At 43.4% G+C, this 20,637-nt stretch overlaps 1 protein-coding gene across 1 annotated transcript; it reads right to left on the reverse strand.

Annotated features, from left to right (window-relative positions):
* Nucleotides 1-12,446: 12,446 nt before the first annotated feature.
* FAM240A (family with sequence similarity 240 member A) lies at nucleotides 12,447-17,062 on the reverse strand. Its single transcript, XM_030845373.2, has 2 exons — nucleotides 16,914-17,062; nucleotides 12,447-12,549 (listed from the first exon to the last, which is right to left on the reverse strand). Exons 1-2 carry the CDS (start codon nucleotides 17,054-17,056, stop codon nucleotides 12,447-12,449), a joined length of 246 nt encoding a protein of 81 aa, XP_030701233.2. The 5' UTR covers nucleotides 17,057-17,062.
* Nucleotides 17,063-20,637: the final 3,575 nt, after the last annotated feature.

Consider the following 20,637-nt stretch of genomic DNA (forward strand, 5'->3'; position numbering starts at 1 on the left):
CTTGATGATGGGAGTGTCTGTGCTTCCCAGAGACCCCAAGGACCACAGCTGTGAGAACAGAGGAGCACAGAGCAGTGCAGGCCAGAGCCATCCTCAGTGGGTCTTGATAAGGTAGGGAAGTCACTTTCTTTGGGAGACAGTGGTTTTGATTTGGGTTTGAGTACTGATGATCTGGACACCTCACACACTGGTGTGTATCTGACAAGAAGAGAAAAGATGTGCAGTGTCTCCAGTTCAGGGACTCCTACTAATTCCCAAGAAAAGGAGTCCCCTTTGGGAATTTTGGACATATTGTCCATCCTGATGCACATTCAGACAATAGCAATGAAATTTACAATTTTCCATTGATGCTGTCTAAAGGTTTTTGGAAAAAATGAAAACTTCTGTCACTTATCATTTCCTATGTGTAAGGGAGCTATTTTGTTTCTTTTCACAGGGAAACTATTATAGATTCTTAGAGATATAAATATTATATCTTCAGGTTATGTCCCGGATCACAATGTTTCCCCACCTTAGGTGAGTAATTTATTCTTGAGAAACATGTTTTTACTGAGGATTAGATAAGTTTAAGGAATGACTGTTGGTTTTGTTAGGTGTGATAATTTTTTACTAGTTATATGGGAAAATGTCATATTTTCAGAGAAGTTTTCAGAGAAACCTCAGGAATGAAATGTCAATATATCTGTAATTCACTTTCAAAAACATTTGCGGAACAGTAATAAGTGAAGCAAACATGGCAAAATGTTAGCAGTTAAAATTTTGATCACATAATTACGCATATTCATTATACTTTAAATTTGAAAATGCTTATAACATAAAGATCAGAAGAGGAAAAAAACCATAAACATCATTGGGGGCAAATTCTCCTAAGTTAAAAGCATAATTAAGTTTAATTTCAGCGGAAAATTGTTAATTCATTCCAGAGCCCCAAAATTAAGCACGGAGTTAAAATAACACAAAATTCCTTTAAAAGTAGGCACACAGTTATTCCAGGTTTTAATGTTATCTGTCATAAACTGACATAATAAGACAGGCTCACTTTTATTAACTTACATCTGTCTACCTACACTGCTTCAAGTGCTTTGTGTCTCTTACATGTTATACACCTAAATTTCTGCTTATAAATTATGCACTTGATAATCAGTGTATGTTACTTGAGTCTTTCATCCAAGAATCCATCAGAAAACAGGATAGAATTAAAAAGTCTACAAAAATAATGTTAATAAAGCACCAAGATTGCCACCACAGGAAACCAGCAAACCAGGAGTAAATCAATGAGACATGCTTTTTTTTTTTTTAAGTGGAGTATAGTTGTTTTACAATGTTGTGTTAGTTTCTACTGTACAGCAAAGTAGAATTCCCTGTGCTATATAGCAGGTTCTCATTATTTATCTGTTTTAGGCATATTAGTGTATATAAGTTAATCCCAATCTCCCAATTCATCCCATCCCCCTTTTCCCCCCTTGGTGTCCATACGTTTGTTCTCTACCTTGCAAACTGGTTCATCTGTACCATTTTTCTAGATTCCACAAATATGCTTTAATATACGATATTTGTTTTTCTCTTTCTGACTTACTTCACTCTGTATGACAGTCTCTAGGTCCATCCACGTCTCTACAAATGACCCAATTTCGTTCCTTTTTATGGCTGAGTAATATTCTGCTGTATATATGTACCACAACTTCTTTATCCATTCGTCTGTCGATGGGCATTTAGGTTGCTTCCATGACCTGGCTATTGTAAATAGTGCTGCAATGAACATTGGGGTGCATGTGTCTTTTTGAATTATGGTTTTCTTTGGGTATATGCCCAGTAGTGGGATTGCTGGGTTATATGGTAATTCTATTTTTAGTTTTTTAAGGACCCTCCATACTGTTCTTTATAGTGGCTGTATCCATTTACATTCCCACCAACAGCGTAAGAGGGTTCCCTTTTCTCCACACCCTCTCCAGCATTTATTATTTGTAGATTTTCTGATGATGCCCATTCTAACTGGTGTGAGGTGATACCTCATAGTAGTTCTGATTTGCATTTCAGTGAGACATGATATTGATCCCTCCATCCCCCTCTGTCCTCACTGAAGCTCCTTTAAGGAGAAAGATTCTTAGGGGCGGGGCAGAGGTCTCCCTTTCCCCAACAGGGATCAAAGGCTATACACACCTCTCCAAGTATGCTGGGGAAACTCAGAGAAGGGAAAGACTTAATCTTTCATGGTTCTATTGGATACAGGCACCTGTCTCCATCCTATCAGGCCTGTAGGTGACTTGTATCTTGGGGGTGTCATAAGAGACCTTTGAGTGCTTAAAGAAACACCACCAGTGGCTCCTGTAGCCCTCAGACAACTGCCAAGAGCTCTTCAAAATGAGGCTACCGTTGTTTTCTCAGACTCACTATGTATGTGCACCCTGAGGGCATTTTCCCCGCAATGGGAATCGTCCAATTAGAAAAGGTGGTGTGAAAATTTGTCCCTGATTTCAGCTGAAGTGACCAACGACACCACCTCGGCTCTGGAAGGCATTCAGGGCAGCCTCAGCTCACAGGCCAGGGTTGTTATGGATGACAGAATCTGCCTAGGCTTCCTCCTTACAGGAGAAAGTGGGATCTGCAGTCATTAATACACCCTGCCCATCTGGATTAATGCCTCGGGCCAAGAGGAAAGGTCAATATGGAGACTTAAGGGGAAAGCCACCTGGCTTTCTAGAGTACAAATCCGTCGCGGTTGGTGGGATTTGTTCAGCTGGTGGGATCCTGGACCCTGGGGTACATGGTTGAGTCAATACTGTAGGAGAGTTTCATCCTGCAGCTTGAGGTCCCGTTCACAGTTGGCTTAATTAACTGCTGTGTGAATCAAACGAAATGCATTTGGCTGGCCTGTCAGTCAGATGTATCAGATCAGGAATAAATTCTTCTAAACCCTTTGCATGATTCTTTCCAAAAAACTATTCTCTCTCTCTCGTTTGTGGGTTTTACTTCCCTCAGTTCGTTCTCTGCCTTCTTTGTATCCCTCCCTCTTCTTGTCCTAAGGCTTCCGTAGACTCTGGAGCTGTCCTCCAAGATAGCCTTCTGGGGCTGGGAGGATCTGAATGGGGCCACTGTCATGAACAAGGGGCAGGGACCACCCATCAGTAAAGTGACTCAGGGCATACATATATAATTATGTTTATTAGGGAGAAACTACCAGCAGAGAAGCCACAGAGCACACCTAGAGGTGGGCTCAGGCCTGGCACAGATGGACTGGGCACATGTGAGAAGGTTCCAGAAGCACCACACCCCTGTAATGCCCTTCATTTTATAGGCCGAATGGAAACACTTGGACAATTATGAAATTATGAAATCTTCCTGGTCAGGAAGTGCCCTTGTAAGAAGAAGCCTCTGAGCTTAGCCACTGACATCAGCCTGTTTTATGTGGACTAATTCAGACAAGCTGAGCTAGTTCTCTGCTAAAAGGGGGAGGAAATAAGTCTGGGGTGACAACTGTTCAGTCTCCTCTGCCCTGCTGTGAATGGGGTATTGTTGAGGAGTTTCTCATAGAGCAGTGTGCTTGTGCAAACCCTCCGTTCAATTCATCCAACAGATAAGTTTCGTGTCTCATAACATATTATGAGTGTTGTTCCAGATCCTAGGGCTGTACCAGATGCCAAGGTTTCTGCCTTCATATTCAGCCTCTGAGCCCCCTGAGGTGGGTCCTGGGTCTTTCTGGCCCTAACTTACCTTACCCTTTCCCCATAGCCATACTGTGGAGCTGGAACCTTCCTTTCATGGTCTTCTCCCGTTGCCTTTCTCAAGTTCTCCCAAAGCTGGTCTCCAGCCTAGTGGATGCATTATCCTGGTGACCTTTCCATAGATTAGAGAAGAGCAAGCAGGGTCTGCTCATTTTCAAGGAACAACAACTAGGACTATTCAGATCTCTGAGAGGACACCAAGCCACTGGGGAAGAATGGATTGAGAGCTGAGTTTCAAGGCCTGATTCATCCCCTAAGGCTCTTTTTTGACCTTGAACAAACGAATCCTATGTCATACATCTGTTATTTTCAAGGACTAAACAAGGTTCCAAAAACATGTTTTTCCTAGAAGAGAATTCCATTGGAGCTTTGAAAATGATGAGTTACATCCATATAGGCGGACATGACAAGCTGATTTTATGATCAATCCTAAAAGAGGAATTTCATTCTGCGTACATTGATGTGCTTTACAAAAACACTAAACTAAAACACACCAATCAATAAAAATTTCTTCAGGGCATATTCAGCCTGGGAATAGGATAGAGCCCCACCCAGTCAGCAACACTTGGGTATTTCCAAGGAGAGACATCCCTTTTTAATACTCAGAGATGAGACATTCACAGACTGTGTCACCTGCCAGCGCACCCATAAAACCTCTCCCTATGGAAATGGGACCTCCAGGTCCAAAACCTCTTCTTCCCACTCATCACCTCCTTGACCATGAATTCGTCATTCTTTCTGCTGGGTGGAGACCAGCATGGAATCAGCCAAGATTTCTGCCAAGTCTCTATCCCCCATTTAGAAGACCAGATAGACATCAGAACAGAGGGTCCTAAGATAACCACTTTTACAGTATCTAAAAAGTGTCCTGAGGAGGTAGTGCTCCAGAATATCTGAGCAGTGACCTGGGAATAGAAGTCCTTCTGTGTTTCACACTCCATTTAAAAAGTACCACTTCCACCAAGCTTTCTGAGTGACCTACAGCCCATCAACCCAGCTCCCTTGTACCCACCCTGCGTGAGCCATCGTTCATGGAAAGGGGGCAGCAACTGCCTGGAGGAGGTGACCTTGGGGAGGGTGGGAGACTCTGACCTTCGCTTATAAATTAAGCAGTATAAAGATGATAAATTTTAATTGTGTTAAAATTACTGTGACCCTTGAACTAGGGTGTAGTGGTCTGATTCTAAACCTTGTGAATTTTGAAGGTAGAACTGGCAGGATTTGTGAGTGGCTTAGATGGAAGGTTTAAGAGAAGGAGAGGAGATGGGGTGACTACGTTTTAATCTGAGTAACAGGATGAATGGGGCAACATTTATGGAAATAATGAGATTGGGGGTGGTGGAAGATGGGGGTGGGTGTGGAGAAGCCTTCTGGAAAAATCTTAGAAGAAGGAATGCTTTGATTTTGAAATTTTAAATGTAAGAACAGCCTTTAAGTGCACTCACTTGAAGCCCATTTGTAATTCTAGAAATTATCATTCTTAGAAGCTTAGCAATCTATTCAGTTGTTTTGCACCACCATTTGCACCATCTGTTTGCCTACCATAACTTACTATGTGTCAGGCACTGTATTTTACTTATGAGGAAGGTAATTATTAACTGTATTATAAAGATGAGGAAACTGAAGCTCACATCTTAAATAACTTGACTAAGTTTACCTAGCCAGAATTATGCACAGTAGAATTCTCTTTCTGTATAGTTAATATGTTATATGGAACGTTAGCCCAACACAGTAGGGGCTTTCTGGCTTCAAAACAAACAGCACCAGCTCCCTGCTCCCTGTGGAATATGTGCTCCCCCATCCAGTAGCTTCCTGATCACTAAATCCTTTATCCAGTGAGTGCATAGTACTTAACTTGCTGAGCAAGGAGAATCTAAGAGAGATGTCTTCGAAAAATTCTTGGACTCCTGTTGGAGTATATTTATGATGACCACATTTCTTCACCAAAAATGGTGACACGGGATCAGATATTGGCAGCACATTTGAAATCGGGACTGCTCTGGAGACCCCAGGTTATGAGGCTGCCCTTGAGATAGAACTGGGAGCGGGTTTTTTTGCAGAATTTAGTCCTTGAGTTGAGTGGATTCTGGGTGCTCTCCTCCCAGTAAGTAACCCAGTACCTAACTTCTCAGACTGATGCTTTCCCCTAGAGGTGTAACTTGGCATTCTAGAACATTGCTCACATCTGGGGCCTCAGGTCCCAGCAGACTTTACAGGTGATGTGGGAGGCCCTGTCTCTAAAGAACAGCCCCATTCCCTGATGCAGACTCTGAAATCTCCTTTTAATCCATATTATTTGTAACCTTTGTGAATAAGAGAAATGTGCAGGCAGCTTAAAAGAGGGAATTTATCCCTGGTGGTGCAGTGGTTGGGAATCCGCCTGCCAGTGCAGGGGACACGGATTTGAGCCCTGCTCCGGGACGATCCCACATGCCACGGAGCAATTAAGCCCATGCAGCACAACTACTGAGCCTGCACACCACAACTACTAAAGCCCATGTGCCTAGAGCCCATGCTCAGCAACAAGAGAAGCCATCACAAGAAGAAGCCCGTGCACTGCAGCAGAGTAGCCTCCGCTCTCTGCAACTAGAGAAAGCTCGCGTGTAGCAATGAAGACCCAAATCAGCCAAAAATAAATAAATAAATCTATTTAAAATTTTTTAAAATAAATGTATTTAAAATTTTTTAAATAAATAAATTTATTAAAAAATTTTAAGTAAATAAACTTTTAAATAAATTATTTAAAAATAAATAAATAAATTCCCTTATTTATTTATTTATTTTTGGCTGCGTTGGGTCTTCATTGCTACACGCTGGCTTTCTCTAGTTGGGGCGAGCGGGGCTACTCTTTGTTGCAGTGCCCAGGCTTCTCATTGCTGTGGCTTCTCTTGTTGCGGAGCACGGGCTCTAGGTGCGCGGGCTTCAGTAGTTGTGGCTTGTGGTCTCTAGAGCGCAGGGTCAGTAGTTGTGGCGCACGGGCTTAGTTGCTCCGTGGCATGTGGGATCTTCCCGGACCAGGGCTAGAACCCCTGTCCCCTGCATTGGCAGGCAGATTCCCAACCACTGGGCCCCGAAGGAAGCCCCAGTAAGGGAATTTATTATTCAGATGCAGCAGTACCTCGAGGAGCCCAAGTTGGGAAAGCGGCCAGACCCTGAGAAGGACCAGAATTGGGAGTGGAAGACTGCCAAGAACCATGGAGGGTGCTTTTGTCACCCCTATGTTTTTCACCAGGTGTCTACTTCCCTCTCATTTCCTAGCAGTTAGGCTTTCCAGTCTGAGGGCAGTGGTGGCCCCTGGAGCTCTCAGATCTCCATGGTATTAGTTCAGATGCTTGGAAGGAAATGGATTCTTCCTTGGCCCCACCCCACCCTGGGGAAATGTCCGCTGGATCTGTGCCGTTCTCTCTTCTGAACCCGAGTCAGGACAGGATTTTGTGGTACAAGCGTGGCTGTTGTGGCGACCACAGATCTGGAGAGGAATAGCCAGAAAGAAACTTCTTTGAGTTTAGCTCTGGGCAGACACTGCTCAGAACAGTTAAGGGTGGAAGCGTGACTGGGTTCCAACAGGAGGTCTGTTGAGGTCCTGTGGGTGTTTGCCATTTGGTCATGGTCCCCTTGGATCTATGGGGACTAATTATTTTCTACTCAGTACACTCTTCACTTTTTATTTGAGAAACTGATCCTTCCCCATTCCATGTAGGCCTGGTGGGATCATACAGTATTTGTTCCTTCATGACTGGCTTATTCCACTTAGCCTAATGTCCTCAAGATTTATCCATATTGTAGCATGTGTCAGACATCCCTTCCTTTTTAAGGCTGCATAATGTTCCATTGTATGGATATACCACATTTTGCTTATCCATTCATTCATTGATGGATACTTGGGTTGCTTCTACCTTTTGGCTATTGTGAATAATGCTGCTATGAGCATAAGTGTACAAACATCACTTCAAGATCCTGCTTTCAGTTTTTTGGGTGTATACACAGAAGTGGAATTGCTGGATCATATGATAATTCTATGTTTAATTTTCTGAGGAACTGATATATTTTTTCCACAACAATTGCACCATTTTACATTTCCACTAATAGTGCACAGGCTTTCAATATCTCCACATCCTCACCAACACTTCTTATTTTCTGTATTTTTTGATAGTAGCCATCTTATGGGTGTGAGGTGGTATCTCATTGTAATTTTGATTTGCATTTTCCTAATGATTAATGACGTTGAGCACATTTTCATGTGCTTATTGGCCACTAGCGTATTTTCTTTGGAGATTTATATTGAATTTCTACATAAATATGTCTACTCAAATGCATTATCCATTTTTGAATTAAGTTGTTTATTTTTTGTTGTTGAGTTCTAGGAGTTCTTTATATGTTCTGGATATGAATCCCTTATCAGGTATATGATTTGTAAATGATTTCTCCCATTCCATGGGTTGCCTTTTCACTCTGTCGATTGTGTTCTGTGATGTAGAGAAGTTTTTAATTTTGATGTAGTCCAATTTATCTATTTTTATTTGTTATCATATCCAAGTCAAATCCAAGAAATCATTGTCAAATTCAATGTCATAAAGTTTCCCCCTGTTTTCCTCTAAGATTTTTATAGTTTTAGCCCTTATGTTTAGGTCTTTGATCCATTTTGAGTTTATTTTTGTAAATGGTAAAAGGTATGTGTCCAACTTCGTTCTTTTCCATGTGGGTATCCAGTTTTCCCAGCACTATTTGCTAAAAAGACTGTCCTTTCCCTATTGAATGGTCTTCCCACCCTTGTTGAAAATCATCTGACCGCATATGCAAGAGTTTATTTCTTGGCTCTCTATTCTATTCCATTGGCCTATGTATCCAGCACCACATTGTTTTGATTATTTTAGCTTTGTAGAAAGTTTTGAAGTCAGCAAGTATGAGACCTCCAACTGTCTTCTTTTCCAGGATTGTTTTGGTTATTTGGAGTTCCTTGAGATTCCATGTGAATTTTAGGGCAAGTTTTTCTATTTCTGTAAAAATCACCATTGGGATTTTGATTGGATTGCATTGAATCTGTAGATTGCTTTGGGTGGTATTGACATCTTAACAATATTAAATTTTCCAATCTGTAAACCTGGGATGTCTTTCCATTTATTTGCATCTTTAATTTCCTTCAGCAGTGTTTTGTAGCTTTCAGTGTACAAGTCTTTTGCCTCTTTGGTTAATTTCTAAGTATTTTATTCTTTTTGATGCTATTACAAGTGGAATTTTTTTCATAATCTTTTTCAGATAATTCATTGTTGGTGTATTAGAAATGCAATAATACATTTTGTTTTGTGTGTTTATTTTGTATCCTGCAACTTTTCTGATTTCATTTATTATTAGTTCTAACAGTTTCTTTTGTATGTGTATGTAATCTCTAGGGTTATCTGTATATAAGATCATGTCATCTGTGAACAGAGATAAACCTTTTATTTTCTTTTTCTTGCCTAATTGCTCTGGCTAGACGTTCAGTACTATGTTGAATAGAAGTCGTGAAAGTGGGCATCCTCTTCTTTTGGGACTCCAGTGACACAAATTTCAGATCTTCTGTTATTGTCCCACAGGTCCTGACACTCTGTTTCTTTCTTTTTTTTTTTTTAAAGAAAACTATTTTCTCTTTCTTCTTCAAATTAGATAATTTTATTAACTATCTGAAACTTCACTGATCCTTTTTTCTGTATTTTCCATTTTGCTGTTGAGCTCATCCAGTGTTATTTTTGTTGTTTGTTTATTTTGGTTATTGTAGCATTCATTTCTGAAAGTTCCATTCAGTTCTTCTTTGTATCTTTTGTTTCTTTGCTGATATTTTTACTTTCTCCATTTGCTTAAAGAGTGCTTGTAGTTGCTTGTTGAAACATTTATATAACTGCTTTAAAATCCTTGTCATATAATTTCAACCCCTGTGTCATCTCAGTACTAAGTGTCTGTTGAGTATCCTTTCTCATTTGAGTTGAGATTTTCTTGGCTCTTGGTATGAGTCATTTTGGACTATATCCTGGACATTTTGAGTACAAGGCTAGGAGACTCTCCTTTTTATGTATCTATTTTAATAGGCAGTCAATCTATTTATGTTAAGAACACATGTCCTGGCCCACTTTTGTGGGCTACACTTTAAATGTCAATTACTTTTCAAAGCCTTTGCTTTTGTGGTCTGTTGCTTGTGTGCTACCCAGAGGCTAATTTGAAACCTATGGTATTCCACACCATAGTTCAGCTCTCAAAGTTTTTGCTGTTTGAGCCTGGTCAATTTTATAAATGGGATGTGTCCAGGACTTGATACATAGTTTGAAAGCATCCCATTCTGCTATGGACTGAATTGTGTCCTCCCTGCCCCTCAAACCTTACCCTGCCCCAAATTTATATGCTGAAGCCCTAATCCTTCATGTGATGGTATTTGGAAATGAGGCCTTTGGGGGGTAATTAGGTTTAGATAAGGTCATGCAGGTGGGGCCCTTGTGATGGGATTAGTGTCCTTATAAGAAGAGACACCAGAGAGCTTGTTCTCTCTGTCCCTCTCTCCCTCTCTCCCTTTCTCTCTTTCTCTCTCCTCATACCATGTGAGGACACAGTGAGAAGCGGCCATCTACAAGACAGGAAAGAGCTCTCACCAGAAACCGACCATGCTGCCACTTTGATCTTTGACCTCAAGCCTCTAGTACTGTGAGAAAAGGCACTCATGCTTCTCTCCCTGTCTCTTTCCCCCCAGTCCCTGCTGCCAGGGCACTGAGGACTTAGTGTAGGCCTTCTTACCTCTTGGGAGGCATCTGCAGAACCTCCTGGCTGGCCTTCCCACCTTTGTCCTTCCATCTTTCTGTGCAAAGTAATCCTCCTGAACCATGGCCACTGTGGCTCTCCCCTGGCCAACACCCTTCAATGGCTTCCTGTGCCCTTGGGAAAAGCTCATACTCTCATCCAGCAAGGCCCTGAATGCTGATTTCTGCAGATTCAGCTCTTGCTACGCCTTCTTCTTACTCCCATTCTAGCTTAGCTAAATGTATTCCCTCAAGGCACCCAGGACCTGAGCCCTGAATCTTGCCTTCACTGGATCATGCTTACTTGGGTTTAACTACCCTGTTCTTAAGAAGCCCTCCCTAGACCAGAATGGGTCCCACATCAGGTGGGCACCTTTGCCTGCTGTGGCTCCCAGTGCTATTTAGTCCCTCACACTTATTGCCTTGGCTTTTCTGCCATCTTCCCTAGACTGTAGCCTCCAGAGTCATCACTTCTGGTTTACTCTGCTGTATTTGGTCGTACAGCACAGTGCCAGGTATGCGGTGGATGAATTAATGCACAACGAATCTTCACATGCATTATCTGCCTCACTTGACTGCATTTAGATTCCAGCAGCAGCGTTTTGCGGTTCGTGATGGGAGGCCTTTTCTTCTGAGAGCCTCTCAGCCTGAAAGCTCTGTCTTTTCTTCTCCTTCTACTTAATTCCTATTTCCCTCTTATACCCAACAAAAATTCCTCTTTCATCAATCTCAAAAGAACCCAGCTGGGATTCATGGTTTATTAGTTGAATTGAATCCCAGGTTGAATGAGAGACCATAGCAGGAAGCAGGGCTCCAAGCCCTGTTTCCTGGATCATATGAGTGTGGAATCTGAGGAAATGCTCCCCCAACTTTTCTTGCCTCCTGGTGGCTCCCATCTGGGCTCCCTGGGGATGTGGATGGAAGCACTTTAGGGCACATCAGGGCATTTAGAGGACTGGAACACCACACTTGCTCTGTTCAGAATTGCCTCTGCCTTGCTCTCTGTGTCTCCTGGTAACACTGCCCCTTAAATATGTAAGGCTTTGCAGGCACTGCCTACAACCATCAAGTACTTTACAGCATGTATCTCTCTGCTCCTTTGCCCTGGTTGGGAAATGTTGCACCAGGCCTAGTTCCAGTTTGCACTTTTAGAAGCAGCAACCCTGTATGGGGACCTGAGAGATGGCTGGGCAGTGACAATGATATTTCAAAGTCCAGAATCTATGTGACAAGCACTTTGTTGGGGTGGCCAGATATACTTTAGCTGAGCTGACAGAGAGCCAACCAGTGCCAGCACGTGGAGATTTAAAAGAAAGCAACAAAATGAAGAGCATGTATACCAGTGATGGCATGGCAACCAAGTTTTATTAAAATTATTCCGATCTTATTGAATGGTTCTACGTAAACATGTTTTTGAATAAGCCTATTAAATTCATGTGAAGAAAAATAATATTAGATCAGTTAATTTTTAAACCTTATTTTAAGGACTATTTACAATATTTTTATTTCTGCAGATAGGTGCATTTCTTTTCTCATAAAAAGAAAACAAGAGAAAGGATTACATGGTGCTGTTTCCTAGGAGAAATGTGGAGCAAAACTAATGTGCGATGTTTAAAGTATGACCGTGAAAATCATCCCCCCTCATGTGCTTAGAATTTCAAATATTGGGATTTCAAAACTAGAAGATAATTATATGGAAATAAAGTATGCTGCATGGAGCTTTGCTGTTAGATAATCTCATCTTTAGACACATTGGGGATAATATTCTGGTCCCCATGCAGAGAGGACTGCCTTGGCTAATAATTCCCACTCAGCAGTGGGGAAGGATTCACAGGTAAATCCCCACAGGATTTACAGGTGGGGGAAACAATAGTATGGGATCTGTATGGTATAGCAAAGGGACTCAGGGATTTGCACTGGCTTGTCCTGGCAGAGTGACCTCAGTGCTTTGTATCCTCTTGTGTCAGTGAAGCTCTTGGCCAACATTGGCCCGCTTTTCTGTCTCATCTGAATTGTTCCGTAGTCTCAGCTTTGTTTCCAGTTTCTGCTTCCATTCTTCTCTGAGCCTGAAAATAGAAACAAAATAAACACAAATGGAGTATTCATCTCCATGGCTTTTGGTTCAGGGAAGCTTCCTTCCTTTTTATTCTGAAGGTGTCTGTGTATGCATGTGTGTGCATGCATGTGTTCAGGTTTTAAAAGGTATGCAGAAGACTTGCAAATTTAAATATATACATATTTGAACTCTCACTTCTGTTTGAGCACTATTCTAGTCTTAATTCTCTGAAATTGCCCTTGAAAGTGCAATATCTTTAAAGTACAGGAGGGGGGAAAAAACTTCAATCTAGAATTATTTACCCAGCAAAGCTATCTTTCAAAAACAGAGGTGAGATAAAGTTGTTTTCAGATATGCAAAAACTGGAAGAATTCACTACCAGCAGACTGTCACATATGACATGTTAAAGGAAGTCCTTCAAGCAGATGGAAAAATGACACCACATGGAAATCTGCACAGTGGAACGAAGAGCACCTGGAAGGACATCTGTGTGTGTGCATATTAATGATTTTTTTTTCTTACTATTTAAATCTCTTTAAAAGATAGTCAGTGGTTCATGGGAATTCCCTGGCGGTCCAGTGGTTGGGACTCTGCGCTCCCACTGCAGGGGGCACGAGTTCTATCCCTGGTCAGTGAACTAGGATCCCTCAAGCCGCACGGCAAAACTGTTAATGATGTAATATGGCGTTTATAACATATGTGGAAGTCAAATTGTACTCTGTATAATAACACAAAGACCAGGAGTGGAGAGATGGGACTATATGATTGTAAGGTTCTCACCCTCTACAGGAAATAATGTATCACTTGAAGGTAGACAGTGATAAGTTAAAGATGTATATGTAAATGTTAAAGCAACCACTAAAATAACACACAGAGATATAGTTAAAAAGCCAAAAGAGGAGATTAAATGGAATCATTAAAAATATTTAATTCAAAAGTAGGCAGAAAAAGAAAGGGAATAAATAACTGTTGAGAGAAAAAGGTGACAAATAACAAGATGATAGATTTAAACCCAATCATACCAATTAATGTTAATGACATAAGTAATCCAATTGAAATGCAAAGGTTGACAGATTGCATTAAAAAATATCCAAATATATGTTGCCTATAAGAAACTCATTTTAAATATGAAGACATAAATAGGTTAAAAGTAAAAAGATGGAAAAATATCCCATCTTAACCCTAATCAGCGAAGGCTGGAGTGGTTATATTAACAACAGACAAGGTAGAGTTCATAGCAAAGAATATTACCAAAGAGAAAGAGGGTTGTTTTGTAATAAACGGTTTAATTCATCAAGAGTATATAATAATCCTAAACATTTATGTACCTAATACAGAGCTTCAAAATACATGAAACAAAATGTGATAGATCTGTAAAGAGAAATAGATCTGCAAATCTTCAGTACCCATATTTCAAGCATCAGTAAAACAGACAAGAAATCAGTAAGGATATAGTTGAACAACACTATTAACCTACTGCTCCCCACTAATTAAAGGCAGTAACTCCCCAACATCCCTCTTCTGTCAGTGTTTGTTTCTCTATGATAAAAATAACAAGGAGGAAACTGAGGCACAGGGAGACTTGCTACTCATCCGGAGGGCTCTTCCTTTGGCATCTTGCTGCTGCTATATTCAATCCTGGATTAAGTGGGAGTGTGGAGGAGGCAGGGGACCTGACATTTGTGAGCCCTGACCTTGGGCCCTGCCCCATGCTGGGTGCTTTAGGCACATTTTCTTTTTTTTTTTTTTAAGATCTTTTTGATGTGGACCTTTTTTTTTTTTTTTTTTTTGTGGCACGCGGGCCTCTCACTGCTGTGGCCCCTCCCATTGCAGAGCACAGGCTCCGGACGCACAGGCTCAGCGGCCATGGCTCACGGGCCTAGCCGCTCTGTGGCACGTGGGATCTTCCCGGACTGGGGCACGAACCCGCGTCCCCTGCATCAGCAGGCAGACTCTCAACCACTGCACCACCAGGGAAGCCCTGATGTGGACCATTTTTAAAGTCTTTATTGAATTTGTTACAATATTGCTTTTGTTTTATGTTTTGGTTTTTTGGCCACAAGGCATGTGGGATCTTAGCTCCCGGACCAGGGATCAAACCTGCACCCCCTGCATTGGAAGGCAAAGTCTTAACCAGTGGACCATCAGGGAAGTCTCTAGGTACATTTTCTTATTCAAGCCTCAGAGCAACCTAATGAACCAGAGCTGTCTTCTACAATTTATGAAGGGACAACATGGAGTAGTGGTGAGGAGCAGAGAGTCTCTGGAGCCAGACTGCCCAGGTTCAGATTAGAAGAGGCAGGAGAAGGATAAATAAGAAGTTAGAGCTTTGCGACCCCACCAACCAAAAGTGTCTTTCCTGCAGTCTTTTTTATGTGCATGGAGAGATCCTGCACACATATATTTTAATGTTTTAATAAACCACAGTTTGTTTCAGAGCTTATTTTATTCACCCCTTGGCTTACTCCTTGCTTAGAGACAAGGTTTTTGCATCTTCCGCAGGTCAGTTTCACTCCACCTGAGGCCTTCTGTGTACTGCCCTGGGGGACACACACGTGGCACAGACCTCAGTGTGGCCTCTGGTGTGCTGCATGCTGAGTGGCCTGGCCTCGGGGGAGGAAGATGGCAGGGACTCCCCAGATGACTGGCCACCTGACTCAGCTTCTCTGAGAATCCCTGGACAAGATGCCCTGACACAACGCCTCAGCAGGTAGGACAGTCTGCTTTTTCTTGCCTGTGGCCAGGAATATGGCTGAGCAGGTCTCTGCATGTAGAAGAGGCTGGGTTTGCCTCTAGGGCTCAGGACGGGGTTTTGGAAGGTGACAGTGAATATAACTCTTGTGAGTTCATGCATGTTCTCAGCCTAGCAACCATGAACTGACAGTATGGAGTCACGGGCCCTGCCGTTGGGCCAGCACACACCTGTCCCACCAGCAACTGGCTACACACTAGCTGTGGTCTTAGTGCACAGACAGTGGCTGAGCTGTTCCCTATGAGGGGGTAGACAGCCCGACCTGTCTTTCCCTGTGTTCTGTGGGTGACCCCCTGCAGTCATCGAGAGGCAGTATGTGTGAGTGTGGTGAGGTGCCACTGTTTCCAGAGACAGCAACCCTGGTCTGCTCATGTGAGTTACTGCTCTCCACTCGACTTGCTTGCCTAGAACAGGGATGCACACCAGAGGGCTGCGAGCCCATTGGCCCTCCTCCTAGAACCACGCAGGACACCCTGTGTCTTGACCCAAACGAGCACTGAGAATTAATTGGTCATTGTCTCCTTTGCTTGATTGCCCTTCATGGATACATCTGCTGATCTGCTCCCCAAATTTAGTGTAACCCTCACACACTAGAAATGGTGACAGAGAGGAGAGATTTTTCTGTTTATACAGATAAGAACTAGAGTGTACATTTGTTAGCCTAGAAGAATTTATTATTTTTATTTATTTATTTTTTGCCGGCGCGTGGCATGTGGGATCTCAGTTCCCCTACCAGGGATTGAACCTGCATCCCCCTGCAGTGGAAACATGGAGTCACCAGGGAAGTCCTAAAGAATTTTTAAAATTACTGCCCATAACCATAGATGGTGACAGGACCATATGCATGGAAAATCAAAATAATTATGTCCTCTAGGATGCCCATCTAGCATTCCTCTGGGGAAATCAATTTTGCTTTTAAAAAACAGACAAGTGTGGGGCTCCCCTGGTGGCGCAGTGGTTGAGAGTCCGCCTGCTGATGCAGGGGACACGGGTTCGTGCCCTGGTCCGGGAAGATCCCACATGCCGCGGAGCAGCTAGGCCCGTGAGCCATGGCCTCTGAGCCTGCACGTCTGGAGCCTGTGCTCCGCAATGGGAGAGGCCACAACAGTGAGAGGCCCGCACAACGCAAAAAAAAAAACCCAAAACAAACAAACAAACAAAAACAGACAAGTGTGGGTATGATGTGTCCATGTGGGTTCATGGATTGTAACAGATGCACCTCTCTGGTGGGGCATGTTGCTGGTAGGGGAGGCTGTGTATGGCGGGGGAGGGGGTGTATGAAAGCTCTCTACTTTCTGCTCAGTTTTTTGTTTTTTTTTTTTTTTTTTTTTTTGCGGTACGCGGGCCTCTCACTGTTGTGGCCTCTCCTGTTGCGGAGCACAGGCTCCGGACGTGCAGGCTCAGCGGCCATGGCTCACGGGCCCAACCACTCCGCAGCATGTGGGATCTTCCCGGACCGGGGCACGAACCTGTGTCCCCTGCATCGGCAGGCGGACTCTCAACCACTGTGCCACCAGGGAAGCCCTCTGCTCAGTTTTGCTGTGAGCCTAAAACTGCCCTAAAAATTAAATTCTATTTTTAAAAATTAATTATCAATAATAAAAAATAGACAAGCCACATACTTTGCCAGTGCACTTCTTCCCAGGCGATGCTCTTCTGATTCTCGGTAGTAAGTCTGTTTGCCAATTTCTCTTTCCCAGAAGCGTTTGAGCTCGTCACAGGTGTTCCGGCAGAAGACCTCCCGGCGGACGTACTGATTGTTCATCCCCTGAAAAAGAAAATATCAGCCGAACCCCCGTAGAACACGCTCTCTTGGACTCTGGAAGGTACAGACCCTTGCTATTTACCTGAGGGAGACCCAGGTCAAGCACAGGACCTAACGGGGAGGTACACTGGTTTGTTGACAGGATCCAGGGATGTGAAGGCAGAAGCTCCCTGCTGGAGCCTGGCGTGTCTCAGGCACCTAGCAAATAGCTCTGTCCTTCCTTCCTCCTTACAGATGAACGGCCCCTTGGCTTTTTATCAGCAAGTAATGTGTGACAGGCATTTTATGTCTTTAGTTATCACCACATCCCCATGAGTCAACATTCCCTTCCTCATTTTAAAGGTGAGACATTTGAGGAGTGATAGAATTTGCTTGTGGTCCCACAACTGTAACTGGCAGAAGGCAGGCTGCACACTTCTGAATGTTTTCAAGCCCTTTACTAAAAAGGTTTGTCACAGAAAATGGTCCCAACATCTGACACAACCGAGCAAGCAGCTTTGAGGTTTGTGCGTACCTGTGTGTGTGCACATGCTTGTGTGTGAAATCATACATATCAGATACTCAAAAATGGTCACTTTTTTACACGAAGAAACCCCTGCCCAACTCCTAGACCTTGGCTGGTCTAGCAGACAGGTCAAAAGCAGGGGCTGGAGGGTGAGAGTGGGTGCGGGGAAAGGAGTTAGTGGGCTACTGGAAATGTCCAGGGAGGAGCTATGACCAGGGGGTAGAGGCAAGGGTAATGAAGGCATTCTGGAGGTGGTCAGCGCCACGTGGTAAACAAAGGTGAGGGATGTCAGTGGAGCTGCACTGGCTGTGCCTGTGCAAAGATGGGCAACCAGAGGAGGAGGGCCATGCAGAGTGACCTTGAGCAGTGCTGGACAGAGTTTGAGTTGCCTGGGCGTTAACATTCAAGGGGAAGTACTGAAGGGGCATCTGGACACCTGGGTCTGGAATCAGCATGAAGGTCTGGATCACAGCTCTCTCAGAGGGACTGACAAGGGCAGTGGGGCAGGGTGGAAGCAGAGAGGGGTTTGAAGCCAGACATTCACTGCAGACCTATTTGTCCATTAACTTGATGCACCTTCTGTTTGACAATAAGTTCTCCAGGCCTCAGACTCCTCATCTTTAAAATTTCTCTGAAGATTAAATTTGATCATGAATATTCAATTGTTTCGCAGTTTAGAACTTTTGTAGTTCTAAAACCTCATACTGTATAGGATATAGTGTAATCATTAACAATAAATAATCATCACAACCTCCCCCAACTTTCTTTCTATAGACATGAAATAATTCTACTTCTCTTCTCTTCTTTCTGGATCAGTGTCTATTGACCTTGGCCGACCTTGGAATCACTTGGAGAGTTTTACAAAAAACAAATGCCAGTCCCCAGGGAGTCTGATTTCATCAGCCTGGGATGTGGCCTGGGTGTCAGGATTTTTAAAAGCACCCCCCGTGATTCTAATGTGCAGCCAAGGTGAGAACTCCGTCTTTGATCCTGTCCTCTTGTGCGATGGGTCAGAGCTGGCCCCAGGGACGCTGAGGTAGTGAGGGCTGAGCATAGGGATGTCACAGCAACAGCCATCTTGCAAGGTAAGCACTATTCCGCAGGTTAGAAAGTTGAGTAGCAATTTGGCTTTATCGTGGTCATACAGCTGGTAAGTGGGGCAGCTGTCGTAATCAGGGCCCAGGCCCCACCCACTGCCCCCAGCTGTCCCCTAGGGAGGAGGAAAGTGACTTTCTTATCCCCTGGAAGTGCTCAGTGATCTCATACTTTCCTGGCAAAAGAGCAGAGATCCAACTGACCTTGCAGTAAGCCCTCAGAGTTTTTAGGAAATGTGATTATCCTATGTTTTATTTAAATATATTAAAGCATGTACTGGTGCTCAATAAATATTTATTGAATTGAATAAATGCCCCCCCATCTCCAAGTTATCTTTATCCTGAAGAGCTGGCCTGGAAGTGGCAGTGGTCCCTGTGGTAGTGCTTCAGGCATTGAGGGAAAGTCTGTGGGGCCAGTGAGGGGAACCTTGGAGTCACCTGGCCTGGTCTGAGGGCTTCGGGGTGCTTCCTAGGGGCAGGGACACGCAGGACGAGTGGGTGGGTAGGAGCACCCAGGATGCAGGAAGTGGACTGTGCAGAGGCCTGTGGTGAGAGCACCACAGAACCAGAGTGACAGAAGCAGTTGGGGTGGCCTGGGGTCGAGGTGAGGGAGGGGAATGACTGCAAAGGGGCCTGGGGAACCTTTTAAGGTTGTGGAAATGTTCTGTATCTTGCTTCTCATGATGGTTAAACAACTGTATACAATTGCCAAAACTTACCAAACTGTACATCTAAAGCAGGTGGATTTTATTACACACAAGTTATGCCTAAATAAACGTAGAAAGGGACTTCCCTGGTGGTCCAGTGGGTAAGACTCCACGCACCCAATGCAGGGGACCTGGGTTCGATACCTGGTCGGGGAACTAGATCCTGCATGCGTGCTGCAACTAAGAAGTCCTCATGCTGCAACAAAAAGATCCCGTGTGCTGCAACTAAGACCCGGTGCAGCAAAGATAAAAGAAATAAAATAAATAAATATTATAAAAATAAAATAAAATAAGCGTAGAGAAAAATTGTCTTCTGTCTTTGGACTGGAGATTCATCCAAGCTCCCCAGCTCTAACCTCCTGGGAGACCCAGCATCTCATTGTTAGGGTTTAGCCCATTCCTTCACGGGTAATACATGTTTCTGGGAGCATTGTGTTTTCTGGCTTCTAAAATGTGCAGAAATGTGATGAGGAAGATATCAGTAGTTGGAAAGCCCTTTGGAAACAAAGGGGATTGTCCTTGATAAATAAATGGCTCTATTCGTCTGTATCTGCTCAGCTAAGAATACCATCCACCAGACTGCACTCCGCTCAAGAGAATCAATAGTATTCCTTCCAGTCAATCACCACCAACCCAGAAAAGCCATAACGTCAATGACAATTATGAACTTTCCTTCACAAAATTAATGAGTGCTTAAAGAGAACGACAGTGTATAACACCTTCACAGAATTCAGTTAAACAAAGTGTGTTGAGCTTGTCACCATCTGTGAGGCATTTGTGCTGCACCAAGTGCCAAATGATGTTAGTGAGTCAGCTGAAACAAAGACACATTTGTCCATTGTGAGCGCTAATTGCTGTGCCAACCATTTAATCTCCTAAGTCTCTGGTTACTCAGAGTATTAAACCCAAACTGAGGAATGTGAGAGTTATTTTAGGAAGAATTTTGACGTATCAGTTATTCCTGTGACTCTCGGCTAGTGTGGCTCACTGCGTCCCAGCTGACTGTGTGTGCCACCAATGTACTTCTTGCATACCCAACACCTCATAAGAGCAACTATTTCATGGTTTTTTTTTTTTTTTAACAACATTTCAAAAAGCTTCATAAAGATCATGGTTTGAAATAGGGTTCCAGTTCCAGATAAAATGGAGGAAGCACACTCTACCCGTCTCTCCAAAGAACGCAGCTCCAAAGCCTGGACAGAATACTCAGTGCAACTGCTTGTGGACTTCAAGAAGTAAACAGTAGCAGGTGGATTGGAGAAGAAGGCCAGAATT

The sequence above is a fragment of the Globicephala melas genome, chromosome 11 (genome assembly GCF_963455315.2).
Source record: "Globicephala melas chromosome 11, mGloMel1.2, whole genome shotgun sequence".
NCBI classification, from domain to species: domain Eukaryota; kingdom Metazoa; phylum Chordata; class Mammalia; order Artiodactyla; family Delphinidae; genus Globicephala; species Globicephala melas.

What these genes read in the sequence shown, in the direction of transcription:
- FAM240A (XM_030845373.2), bottom strand. Translation starts at nt 17,056, where the DNA reads ATGAACAATCAGTACGTCCGCCGGGAGGTCTTCTGCCGGAACACCTGT. An exon ending in GGAAGAAGTGCACTGGCAAA is followed by an intron (nt 12,550 to 16,913) that starts GTATGTGGCTTG and finishes TTCTATTTTCAG; the next exon opens with GCTCAGAGAAGAATGGAAGC.